The 13,760-nt window shown below is 38.3% G+C and overlaps 1 protein-coding gene across 2 annotated transcripts in view; it reads right to left on the bottom strand.

The window, feature by feature from the left end:
- ntrk3b (neurotrophic tyrosine kinase, receptor, type 3b) overlaps positions 1–13,760 on the bottom strand; it is a 225,349-nt gene that overhangs the window by 169,329 nt on the left and 42,260 nt on the right. For both annotated transcript variants that reach the window (XM_006779729.2, XM_006779730.2), the window contains exon 3: positions 11,670–11,741. In XM_006779729.2, coding sequence (XP_006779792.1) covers positions 11,670–11,741 — 72 coding nt within the window. The remainder of the gene's footprint in view (positions 1–11,669; positions 11,742–13,760) is intronic.

Here is a 13,760-nt window from a genome sequence, read left to right as displayed (position 1 = left end):
TGTGACTGTTTTACCTTTTAATTGTGCTTGAAATAAACAAACCAGGCACTGGGGAGTTAACTGATTTCTGTTCAGTGAGCCGATCATCACCAGGTTTGTAGATTATTCAAATGGATGGGATATTATCCAAATTATAAAGTATAAACCATTTAGTTTTTAGTTTTTTCACTGAAAGCACATCAATGCCTATTTCATCACCATAAAAATAACAAGAGGTAAAGGATGTCTCTCTAAACAATCTATCTTTAGCTGGCCAGAGATAAAAGCACAAAAGTACAAAATGTTGTTGCAAGTCTTCACCAACACCGATAGAGTGGCCTAGCTAGACCAGATCTTAAATCACTGCATTAACTTCTTGTGTGTCAAAGGATGGATTTAAAAATCCTATTACTTGTTTATAAAGCACTGAACAGTCTTTTTGAACCATTCAGACCCCCTGGGTTATCTGGAACAGGTTTGGTTAGTGTTCACAGGATCAAAACTAAGCTAAGCTGTGAAACAAGCCTCCTAAATTCCATTCGCCTTCAAAAACTGTCAGCTCATATAAAACAGGCATAAAATATGCATTAAAAAAACAAAAACTCTGGCTAGCCAGTAAATCATTTGTTTTTAACCAGAAAACAAAACAAGGAATTTAGCATTATTATTTTATCATTTAATTATTCATGCTTCCTGATTTTAACCTGTGTGTACTTGTTTATTTATATTATACTATACTGTATCATATACTATATCTTTTGTATCTTTTATTTTTATCCTTTCCTTCAATTTACTTTTGAATATGCCATTTGATAATGTCAGTGAGCAGCATATTTCAAAAGCCTGTTTTTTTCCTACTATATCGGTCAAGCCCATTAAACACAAATGCACTAAAAGGAAAGGAAGTAACCATAGTCCTTGTGTTTCATGAAAAACAGCCATGTTAGTGACATAGCATGCCTACTCTGACTACTCAAATTTATTTATTTTTCTAAAACTAATACAGGCCACTGCAGCAATCACAACAGACATAACCAGTGTATCCATTTCAAATATGAATGTGGAATATTTTCCTCTTGTTGTTTAACTGTATATGCTGCAGTACATGTCACTCTCAACAACAGGCCCATGGATTTAGGCCCAAGGGTCATACATGTTATGAAAACTACAACACATGCAAGCATGCATTCTTTATTAGCCTAATGCTTCTGACTAAGGCATCAGTTACACAGGTCACCATGTATCAGGTTTCCCAGGGGATCTCCAGTCAATAGGGAAAATTGTGCATTTTGTCAAAATCGAGAATGTTTGCTTTTAAAGTAAAAGCTGTGCGCTGCTGTTGGAACCTCCTGCAAAGCACTTGTTAACAGGTTAGGGAATACACATTTTTCTCTAGCAAACAGTGGTTACCAGGGGGTCACAAACCAGAAGAAGAAAGTTACAGTAGAGTGCAAAATGCATCCTGGATAGAAACAACTATCTATTGCTGATAAGAAAACACAATCTTGCAGCATGCTAACACAAACCTAGAAGCAAAGACTGTGAGTGTTGCAAAAGCTGAATATCTGCTGACCCCAGCAAAGCAACAAGAACCCGATCTTCAACAGGTAACAGAAACAGAATTCTTCTTGAACATCTACAGTAGAGTCACAGTTGAAATATCGTGTTTGTGTGCTCATTATCTTTGTATAGGTGTGTGGGACTGTAGCCTGAAGTATATATACACTATTAAAAATATATTATTATATAGATATATTAGATGTCGTTACATGGTAATTATATAAGAGTGCACCTCAAGCACCGTTATAAATTAAGATAAAAATAATGAAATGGGTAGTGTAACAAATGCCTATATTCAGTGATTTACTAAGTAAAATTTTGTATGTCATGTCTATCCGTTTTAGACTTTTTGACACACTCAAAAGCTGCGGTTACACGTGAGTATTGTTCATGACGTGAAGTGAAGCAGAAGATGAATAAAAAGTCAGCTATGATAATGTGATAATGTGTCATTCATACATTATTTATAGAATAAGTGGCTGCCAAGAAACATTAAAACAATCGTATGTGGTGTAAAATTAAGAGGAAAAACTGCCAAGCAAATTAACTTCTTTGGGTGTATGGTTGTTGCATATTTATCCATACATTGGTGAATGAAACTGAGCTAAGTGTGGTAACACACGTCAAGGGTCATCAGGGGAGCAAATGCTGGACACGCATGAGATGAAATATGGAGTCAATATGTGACTGCTTGTTTACGAAGCTCAGAATATCAGCAGCCATTGATAACCGTTGACTTGCTGGCACCGGAAATTGTCATTACCTGCAACAACAGTGCAAAATATTACTGATTATTCCTTTAATGTCCCTTTGTGGTACTTAAGAGGATTGAGGCCGTTTCATGAGTTTCTCCAGCCACAACAATTGGTGAGATGGGATTTGCTGCTGCGTCACTGGTGCCACTGAGACAAACACAGTAATATGTTTACTTGATGAGTTGTCTTTTTGAAGACAGATATCCCATAGAGATATTCTTAAACTGCTTCACCAGAGGAAAGTTTTTATGTTTATCTAAATAAAATGGAAACTTGTTCCAATAATTTGCACAATCAGCACATTTTCCTGAACCGATTGGGCTGAGACTTCTCAAATCTGACACAGACCTTCTGGGAAAAAGCACATTACACTCAGAGCCTTTAGAAATTACAGAACTGTATACCTCAACTTGAATATTGACTAATAAAAACTGCATATAGTAATATTGTATGCAAACCATAGCCACAAGTTAACAAAGTGCCCATAAATTATTAATGCATTCTGTTACTCTTTTATTATTGCTTTTGTTTCTAAGTTTGAAATATCAGAACACAGTAAATAAAGTTAGATGTGCTGGTAGGAGTATTGCCGTTCCAAAAGTAGCAGACTAACACGCATTCATGTTTAAGGCCTATTTTCTAAGCTGAAGCAACCACCTAAGAACTGTGACTTTAAGTGAATAAACTGGAGAATGGTTTTATTGTTTTTATATAATAATCAAAGAAGCCTAATAAAAAATGTAAATATTTTAAAACTGTTTTGGTGTATTTGTTCCTTTATAGTTCCTATGGTTTTGCTTTTGCCATATGACAGAAAGAATATTTACAAGCATTTAATACAACAGCGTTGCACACTGAAGTGCTGAAGTCCTCTAAGTGCACACAGTTGGACAATTAGCAAAATCGCATTCTGGTCCATGTCCTCTCTCATACACTAATGACAGAAGTTCTGTCTGGTCAGCTTTAAAAACTGATGTTACACTCATGGGTGGTACTTTAACATCTGTCAGATCACGATCAAAACAAAACAATCTAGCCACTTTAAAGGAGAGGTTGTGCTGTTGGTGTAGAATACTGATTAGTTTGATCATCTTCTGTTCTACTTTTACTGCAACTTCAAGAAGCATCCCTGCTGTTTTTTGTTCCGAATGCACCAGCACAACCAGTGAGTCATTTTGCAGGATTACAACCTAAAAATCCTTTGCAAAAGGAACTTTAAAATCCTTATCAGGTGATGCTGATGTGTGATTTCCTCCACTGCCCTAAATCACATTTGCTATATGAAATTTAACACTTGATTACTTTTTTCCCTAATTTTGGTTTGCTGATTTCAACAATAATATCCATTTTGTTCTATTTTGCACATAGCATTTTTCACTAGTAGCACTTGTAAGTGTGATCCAGATGTTTTTTGCAGCCTTTTTTTGTTTGTTTGTTTGTTTGCTTGGCATATTTGTGGTCGACCAAGACAAGCCGAACTCAAAAGCTTGGGTTTCATATTCCAATGGAATAAAGGGAGCCACTGAAACACTATGATGACTGCTACTTCTATTTAGTCAATATTTCTGGATACCATTCCAAAACTAAATAATCTCTTACTTACCCTAACCTGCCATCAGCAATGAGACCAGTAACACATTTAAATGAAATACCACCTCCCATTGTTACTGGCTTAGATGCGGAGTGAGATGAGTATGATGATGTTTTGTCTCCAGATACAAAGTGATGAAGATTTGGAAAAGTTTTCTTCTAGTACCTCATCTGTCAGAGCTAAATGATTTAGTACGAGATTTTGATCTGCCAAAGGAAGCAACTGAGTCGCTTGGGTCTAGCCTCAGCGAGGAAAAACCTCCTTGCTCTAGCATCTAAATTTTCTTTTTATAGGCATCGCGAGAAGGATCTTATTCCATTCTTTGAAATTGATGATGACTTTGTCTATAGTGGGGATTATGAAAATCTTTTGAGAGCAATAGGTTGTGTGTATGATGCAGATGAGTGGAGGTTGTTCATTGACAACTCAAAAGCCAGCCTAAAATGTTATCCACTTTGGGATGGCAGCAATTACTTTCCATTCATTGACAGAATGACCAATTGGTCATTCTGTCCAGTTAAAAGAAACCTCTGAAAATATGCAAATTGTGTTAAGGAAGCTGAAATACAATGAAAAAGAAGGCATTTGCATTTTGTAACATAAGTGTATGTGACTGAATATTTTATTGGTATCTCTGAACTCAGCATCATTGAATTAGGTTATCAGATATTAACTACAGTGGCTTGCAAAAGTATTCGGCCCCCTCGAACTTTCCCACATTCTGTCACATTACAGTCACAAACATCAATCAATTTTATTGGAATTCCACGTGAAAGACCAACACAAAGTGGTGTACACTTGAGAAGTGGAACGAAAATCATACATAATTCCAAACATTTTTTACAAATAAATAACTGCAAAGTGGGGTGTGCGTAATTATTCAACCCCCTGAGTCAATACTTTGTAGAACCACCTTTTTCTGCATACAGCTCTTTTAGGGTATGTCTCTACCAGCTTTGCACATCTACAGACTGGAATCCTTGCCCATTCTCCTTTGCAAAACAGCTCCAGCTCAGTCAGATTAGATGGACAGTGTTTGTGAACAGCAGTTTTCAGATCTTGCCACAGATTCTCGATTGGATTTAGATCTGGACTTTGACTGGGCCATTCTAACACATGGATATGTTTTGTTTTAAACCATTCCATTGTTGCCCTGGCTTTATGTTTAGGGTCGTTGTCCTGCTGGAAGGTGAACCTCCGCCCCAGTCTCAAGTCTTTTGCAGACTGCAAGAGGTTTTCTTCCAAGATTGCCCTGTATTTGGCTCCATCCATCAACTCTGACCAGCTTCCCTGTCCTTGCTGAAGAGAAGCACCCCCAGAGCATGATGCTGCCACCACCATATTTGACAGTGGGGATGGTGTGTTCAGAGTGATGTGCAGTGTTAGTTTTCCGCCACACATAGCGTTTTGCATTTTGGCCAAAAAGTTCCATTTTGGTCTCATCTGACCAGAGCACCTTCTTCACATGTTTGCTGTGTCCCCCACATGGCTTGTGACAAACTGCAAACGGGACTTCTTATGGTTTTCTGTTAACAATGGCTTTCTTCTTGCCACTCTTCCATAAAGGCCAAGTTTGTGCAGTGCACGACTAATAGTTGTCCTATGGTCAGATTCCCCCACCTGAGCTGTAGATCTCTGCAGCTCATCCAGAGTCACCATGGGCCTCTTGGCTACATTTCTGATCAGCACTCTCCTTGTTCGGCCTGTGAGTTTAGGTGGACGGCCTTGTCTTGGTAGGTTTACAGTTGTGCCATACTCCTTCCATTTCTGAATGATCGCTTGAACAGTGCTCCGTGGGATGTTCAAGGCTTGGGAAAACTTTTTGTAGCCTAAGCCTGCTTTAAATTTCTCAATAACTTTATCCCTGACCTGTCTGATGTGTTCTTTGGACTTCATGGTGTTGTTGCTCCCAGTATTCTCTTAGACAACCTCTGAGGCCATCACAGAGCAGCTGTATTTGTACTGACATTAGATTACACACAGGTGCACTCTATTTAGTCATTAGCACTCATCGGGCAACGTCTATGTGCAACTGACTGCACTCAGACCAAAGGGGGTTGAATAATTACGCACACCCCACTTTGCAGTTATTTATTTGTAAAACATGTTTGGAATCATGTATGATTTTCCTTCCACTTCTCACGTGTACACCACTTTGTGTTGGTCTTTCACATGCAATTCCAATAAAATTGATTCATGTTTGTGGCTGTAATGTGACAAAATGTGGAAAAGTTCAAGGGGGCCAAATACCTTTGCAAGCCACTGTATTTTCTGGAAAACAGAAGATAGTTTATTTTAAGATGAAGGGAGGTGTAATCATAAATCTGACCTCACTGACCTTAGAGGCTAGAATATGAGGCTTACTTGAGGTTTCACTCACCAAACAAAGAAAGAATTAAATAAATAACAATAGGAGAGGAAGACCAATAAGAAGAGAGTTACAGTAGTCAGTGTTGGACATAACCAAGGTGTGAACAAGGATGGCAATGGGGAGTGAAAAACTGTTACATTTAGACAAGGTGGATTTGATGCAAATGAGGAGAACTACCGTTTTATCGATAAGGCTATTTGAGAAGATGACAGCAGGTGTGATAGTGGTAGTAGGTTTAGTAGACAGGTAGAGCTGGATACCATCAGCACAACAATGGAAAATAAGAATTAATTTATCTATGACATGACCAAGATAAAGTATATAGATGATAAATAAAAGAGGCCCCAGGACAGATCCCTGGGGCACTCCAGGAGCAATTAGAATTGAGTGGGTTTTGAAATTTGAGTTAAATGAATTGAGTGCAGCTGAAGAGATACGATTTAAACCAATTTAAGGCTGTATCTGTGACGATAGAAGCCTTTCTGTCTGCGAAGTAGTGTTCAAGACCACAGAGTGGGAACGCAAGATCACTACTCAGTGTAAGGTTTATGCCACAGCTGCAATTAACAGTACTGGTAATTACTAAAATCATTTTTTTATGTTTTTGGAATGGTTAACTCATTATATGCCCAAGCACTTTAATCAAAATCATATTATGATATGATATATTGTGATATATAATTATTATTGTTATGCCCTAATTGTTATCTACTAATTTTTCAAATATAGTGTTTTTTTAAAAGAAAAAAAAACAGTAAAGCACATTATTACGTTTTGATTAAGATGCCATATTAGTTATTTATTTACAGTGATGAACAGAAAAAACATGTTTGACTGTTATGCTTGATTAATTTCTGACTCCCAAGTTTGAATTTTCCTAATAAATAATATCACTTTTAGTTTTTATAGATTTCTATTTTTTCTATAGTTTTCCTACATTTTATTTCTATATTTTTCTTCTGTCTTGTTTTTATGGCAGGTGGTTAAATTTGTTAAGCACTGTAAGTGTCAGTAAAACATTGATTAAATATTTTGTCTCATCACCACCCCGCCATGCTGTATAATTTTTGGGTCACATTTAGTTTACTTATGCAATGTTCAATTGGAAATCTTTTTTTTGTTGTTGTTTTTTAACTGTGCCACTAATTGTAAATTTTTCCAGCATCAGCTCGATGTTTAAAATGTAAATGTTATGACAGTTTGTTGATTTCATGTTTATGTCTTGTAAGCACATTAATTCAAAGTGCTGCACAAATATTTGTCGATGTTACACATATTTTATACTGGAGAGTTAATCACATTCTGGAGCCTTGCACAGTTTATATTTACCTACATGTCACTCAGTTGAAGCGCTCGTCTTAATCGTCTTAGCAGAAATTAAGGACTGCATGTGTTGCCCAAGGACACATCAGTAATCTGCAGGGCTACTGAATGCATTGGTTGCTCATGGATAAAATCTCTCGGACCTCTGCTATGAATTGCAGTATCCCACTGATGAGAATAAAGCACTCTCACAGGCTATGGTATATTGTAATTAGGTTTATTTTGGGCTCACATAAAATATAGAGGGCCCACAGAGGTCACCTCACGATGACAACACTGATGCTTTGACAAGTGCTGTTAGGAAAATAAACAATGCCACAGGAAAGGATTTTAAATATAGCTAAATTCATTTCTACTGAAAGAGGTGGACACAGTTCAGACCAGCATGGTTTAAAGCTGTATTATACTTTTACTAGCCGTTATAAAGATTGCTGTTGCTGTGGGGTGTTTTCAGCAGCATTTTTCACTTCATATAAGCCACTGCATGCTCATACAGCAGTATCTTGTCAACCACAAAGTAGCCCTGTCCTAAAGTACCCTGCTTTATTGCTGATTTTAATCTAGATGTAACCATTTGTTAAAAACAGGACATGTTTATTAAATGAACCATTAAATTAGAATTTGACACAAAAACTCATAAGAAAATGTGTTTACTTAGGTCAAAAATCAAGGGAGCACTAAGATGATTTATTATACATATAGACGTCTTTTTACAGCCACAGGTATCAGACCTTACTAAGTTAAAGCAAATGTGGAAGGTGTTCGATGCGCCGATCTGTTATAAATGCACATAATAAGCTAGTTTATAACTTCGCTAGACATGGGAATGTTTGGAGGATCCACTTCAGCAGATATATCCACTGTGCTATCAATTCCTTCTGTTTCTGTTATTTCTGTTTTTTCCATCTGTTTTGTGAAGAACTTTTACAATTCATGATCAACTAAATTGTACAAGCTGGAGCTTATCTCAGCTGTCATTGGGCAATAGGTAAGCAGTGTTGGGGAGTAACGGAATACATGTACCGCCGTTACGTATTTAAAATACAAAATATGAGTAACTGTATTCCGTTACAGTTACCGTTTAAAAAGGTGGTATTTAGAATACAGTTACTTTGTTGAAATAAATGGATTACACGGCGGTACTTCCCTGTTTCATATTGTGGCGGGTCAGGACTGTTTGGGTTTTGTTTGACAGCTACGTTCTGTTGTTCCAGGCGGCAGCGTTACGGTTGCCATGGTTACAGGGTGACGCTCTCTCTCTGCTTGTTTCCTGGGTGAGAGAGGCCTTTTTGTTGTTGTTGTGCTAAGCTAATAGGCAGAATGCTACCGGTATAGCTCTAAAGAATGTAGCATCATAGGCAGTGTAGTCCGTGCTGCAGGGAGAATGGACTGCCATACACGTTATCTGTCTGTGAGTGAGGGAGGGAGAAAAAGGAAAAGTACGAGTTGTCATCGAGCAAAAACGGGAGCTGGAAGCATGTAAATATAATAATAACCACTGCAGCCAAGAAGAGTGCCTGACGAGCCCAGTTGTAAGTAAGCTATTAAGACTCGACTGTACACCGTGTTCGTGTTTTCCTCCAAAAACAATAAGTTCCGTTGGAGCAGCCTTTCAACGCCTCTCTCTGTTTCTCGCTAGCAAAGTTGACCCAGACAACAAAGTAAAGCTAGTTTTCGGCTACGAGCCCGACACAGAACCCACCGTATTAGCCAGAGGTCCCTTTACTAGTGTTCGGAGCCGTGGACCTTCAGTAACAGTAATAAATCACAGCAATAGTACATTCATGTAGTTGTAAACAGCATGATAATATATTAAGTAATCCAAAGTATTCAGAATACGTTACTCTCATTGAGTAACGTAACGGAATACGCTACAGAATACATTTTGGGGCATGTATTCTGTAATCTGTAATGGAATACATTTTAAAAGTAACCTTCCCAACACTGTAGGTAAGGTATGCTCTGGACATGTCGCCGGTTTCACAAGGCTTAGACCAAGAAGCATTATTCACGCTCACATTCACGCTCACTTAACCTAACATGCATGCCTTAGGACTATGGGAAGAGGGAGAACCCACACAGGCACAAGGAGAGAACATAGAAACTCCCTAGCCAGCCAGTGGGTTTGAAGCAAGAACCATCTTGCTGTGAAGCAAAGGTACTAAACCAGTGCAACCCATGTCACTTCTATCTTGTATCTTGCTTGGATTTGGTATGGTTAAAAAAGTAAACACGATCCCACCTCTTTGTATTGATGTGCTCGTTTTCACCAAGACATACTGTAATACATGCAAAATAATTGACGCTACACGTCTTCGAAAACAGAGCAGAAGAATACTGATTGAAAAGAGAACATAACTAGGGTGGGTTTTAATTACAGTCATCACGTTTATAGTGCACGGGATTAATGATATCTTGGCTGTGACTAATTGAGCCCGTTTTGGCCTGAACATGTGATGAAGACAATAGCTTCAATTCTCCTCACAAAGCAGCAACCAGTTGACTGTCTGATGGCTTGGGCTTTGAGCAGACCTGTCTGACACAGACATCAATGAGGTCGGTCTTCTGAGGCTAAGCACAGGCATAATAATTAATCTTCTTTGACATCATCATCCTCAGAGTCACCTAGCAACTGTCCACCTGCATTAACAAGAGCACAATAGAGGCCTGTCATGGACTGCCTGAAGTGGGGGTGTTCAGTGGTTGCAATCCAAATGCCTCCATGTAGGAACAGTAGGAATGTACCGGAGGCTAAAATAACATGATCAACACTTGCTTTTTTGGTTGTTTTTTTTTTAAACTTGTCAAACAGCATTTTATAGATTGTTGGATTGGAAACGTAACAGAATTTCAAAATATATTTGGGACAGGCTTTTTCAAGACACACATTAATTAACACATCTCTGGTGAGATTTTGATGTTAGCTCAAATTGTTTGCATCTTAATTATCACTGTGGGTCTGAACCTCACACTCATTTATTTATATTACACCATAAGTGAGAATAAAAAGGGAAAGAAGCATGAATATTCATTCACCTGTTCTTCTTTTATGTGTTCTACACCTCTTCTATCTTTTTTTAGTCCCGTACCACTGCACAGCAATTATTTTTAGCGGGAGAAATGGAGGAAGAGGTGAGAAGGTTACAATCATTTATTTGTTTTCGGCCTTGTGTAAGCAAATCCATCTTCTCGAAAGAAAATTAAAGTGAAGGCAGGATTTAAATAACTTTCATTAAATGTTGATGGGCTCGATTAGCTCAACCAAACACCTAACTAGATAAAGACACCAGTAATGTCAACATTTTTTAAAGCAGTCTACACACTAAAAAGACAAAAGTGTGTGCACCCAAGAACTCACACACACACTCAGATGCCAAAAAGTCAGCTTGTATGACAGCATAGTCCAACCAGTATTTTTCCGCCTCAGTAACAGGTATGATTAAGTTCTCAAATGAAAAATGCTGCATTTTTAGTTTCCATATTATGAACCGCTACTTGCTGTCTCTCTCTGTCTCTCTCCCACACACACAGATTTAAGCCTAACAGCAGTCATCTGCAGTAGAAAAGAGACCAAGCCGCCTATCAGTCGATGACTGGAAATTGCAAATGGCAGCGTGTTCAGGTAAAATACTGTGAGTGAGTTCCTCAACGTGTTTACTCCTGGAAAATTGGGGAATAACAGGCTGTCATATGGTGACACATCAGCCTTTGTTAAAGAAATTACTTTGCTCTTCGCCCAGCTCTCTGATGCTCGGCCTCCTGGACAAATTGTCCATTTGGCGAGTGCAGACTAAATGGAACTGCGTCTTCGGCATGCCGCTCTACCGAAGCACAAAGAACCCGGGGCAGATAGGAATCCAATTATCCAAAGCAAATAATGGATGTCTCATTTAAGATGTGCAGCAGTTGCGACAGTAATGGCAATGCCACAATTTTCCTGAAGCCAGCCTCTATCAATTGCATCATCTGCTGTTTAACACTAAGTCATCTACAGCCATACAGCCGACTACAAGCTGTCAAACGTCACGTAACATAATAAATCTTTTCATGGCACGGGAAACATGGTCTCAAAGATGGAGTGTTTACTCACATGGTGCTTAGGTGCGGGTTCTGAGCAAACGCTCGAGGCTGGATAGACTTCAGGTTACAATTCATGATAGTTCTGAAATGAAAAGAGATCAAATACAGATCAAACTGTGTGGAAACCTGCGAAAAAAGACATTTGTTTTTTCCTAGTATGCTCACATGCAACTGTATGCAGTCCATTTCAAGTCATTTTGCATGTTTTATTACCACAGCGGTGCACTGTAACAAGAAGGGTTCTAGCTTTTCCAGTTTTTCATATTTAAACATTTATCTGTATTCTGGCACACCCCGCAGAGCTGACAGCCAAGTGAAAATTCACTTTGATGCGCCATTTGATGAAAGATTTGTGAACTTGTGTGTCTTTACTTTGAAATGACTGAAACTTCTGGTTAGAACATGCATTCCCTCCTTGTGTTAACAGTCAAATTAAACTAATACTCATTTAGCTGCGGACCCAGTGGATTCTTCACGACGACTCCAAGAATTCCCAGCGTCCCAGTTTGGAAACCACTGTTCTGGGCTACAATGGTAATGACTTCTAATCTTGTAATCACAGATGTCTCTTTCCAAAGACGTCACTGACGTCTTCAGTGAGCGCCTCATAACGCTGTGTGCTGATTACAACCAGCTGTTGGCGCCAATTACCTTCTACAAGCTTGATCGTGCCTCTGTGGTGTTTGGCGAGGATGCGGTGATTCATTGCCCACAAGTTCCCAAAGAGGGGCTCTGGGACCTCAGAGGGTCCTTCGAAGAGTTTAGGGGAATTCCTTACAAATAGATTCCCTCACAAAAAATGAACAGCAATATTTCGACTTCTATTTCATATCCATTAAATCAGCACAACCATACACACAGATGACTGTACTGCTTTTGCTTTTGTCCTCCCAGCAGTAATGACTGCAGCAAAGGCATTTATACTCAACACAATTATCTCCTTAAACAGCAGTGAATTAAATGGAGACATTACAGGTGAATGGGGTAAACATTCACCTAATGGATATCACCAGGAAACTTCCCCAGTCGATTGCTTAGGTGAAAATGATGTTTTGTATTAGATTCTTTTCTGAATGTATTTATGTTTAAATATGCAAACAAGATATTATCTAAAACTGATTACATATTTTTTGCAGAATGGAAATCTGTAAATGAGATAAAGTTTGATCTAAAGGTTTCTACAAAGTAAATTTTGGGGAGTCACTATCAAAAGGCAGAAAAAGCAGATTTTCACCATGTAATCTGGAAAGCTGGGTTTGCACCTGTGTCACTCAAGTGGTGATTTGTGGCTCAAAGTATGAAGAAAAGATCGAAAATTATGGAACACAAAAGATTTCACATATTTTTAAGGGGAAAAACCCACAATTTTCCAGCGAATTTTTCACCAAAGATATAGTAAATGGACTGGCACTCGTATAGCACTTCTCTACTCTCACTGAGCACTCAGAGTACTTTTTACTACAAGCCACATTCACCTGTTCAGTGCTTCATTCTATGCCTTTGAGTAGTGAATGTGGATGGGAAGAAAAACTCCAAAGTAACCAGTGTATAAAAAGCATGTGTGTCCCCTTAACGTTGGCTAGATTTGAAATTTTCAGCTTTCAGCACACTAAAACATTTCATTACATGAAAAATAATGCCGCAGGATCATTTTTGTTTTCATTAATTATATATATATATATATATTTTTTATCACTTAATTTAATAAAACCAAACTAAATGAAAGGCAGTAAGAGCTGACCAAAACATTTAACCTATATGGGCAAGAGTACTGGACCACCTCGACATTACACCAGCAGAAGCTGCTCAGCCAAAGAAACCTATACCATGAAGTTCTCAGCACACACATCATTTTTGCTGATGTTTATGGCAGAGGTGGTCTGTAAGTACAGCGTTAGTTACTTTTTCACACTATTCACTTCAGTAAACAGCAACCCCATTGTGTAACTTTATGTGGCTTTGTGGCTTAGTTAGGTGTTTCCTAAATGCATCCACTTTACAAAATTACCACTTACAACCTATTGTGTAATAGGGGAAGACATTTCACAAACAGACTTGGTGCAATGATGGCATTACAGTACTACGCTTGAATTCATTAAGC

Source organism: Neolamprologus brichardi, chromosome 1 (assembly GCF_056152115.1).
Source record: "Neolamprologus brichardi isolate AB-2024 chromosome 1, ASM5615211v1, whole genome shotgun sequence".
Lineage (NCBI taxonomy): Eukaryota > Metazoa > Chordata > Actinopteri > Cichliformes > Cichlidae > Neolamprologus > Neolamprologus brichardi.
This window is presented reverse-complemented; position numbering and strand designations above follow the sequence as displayed.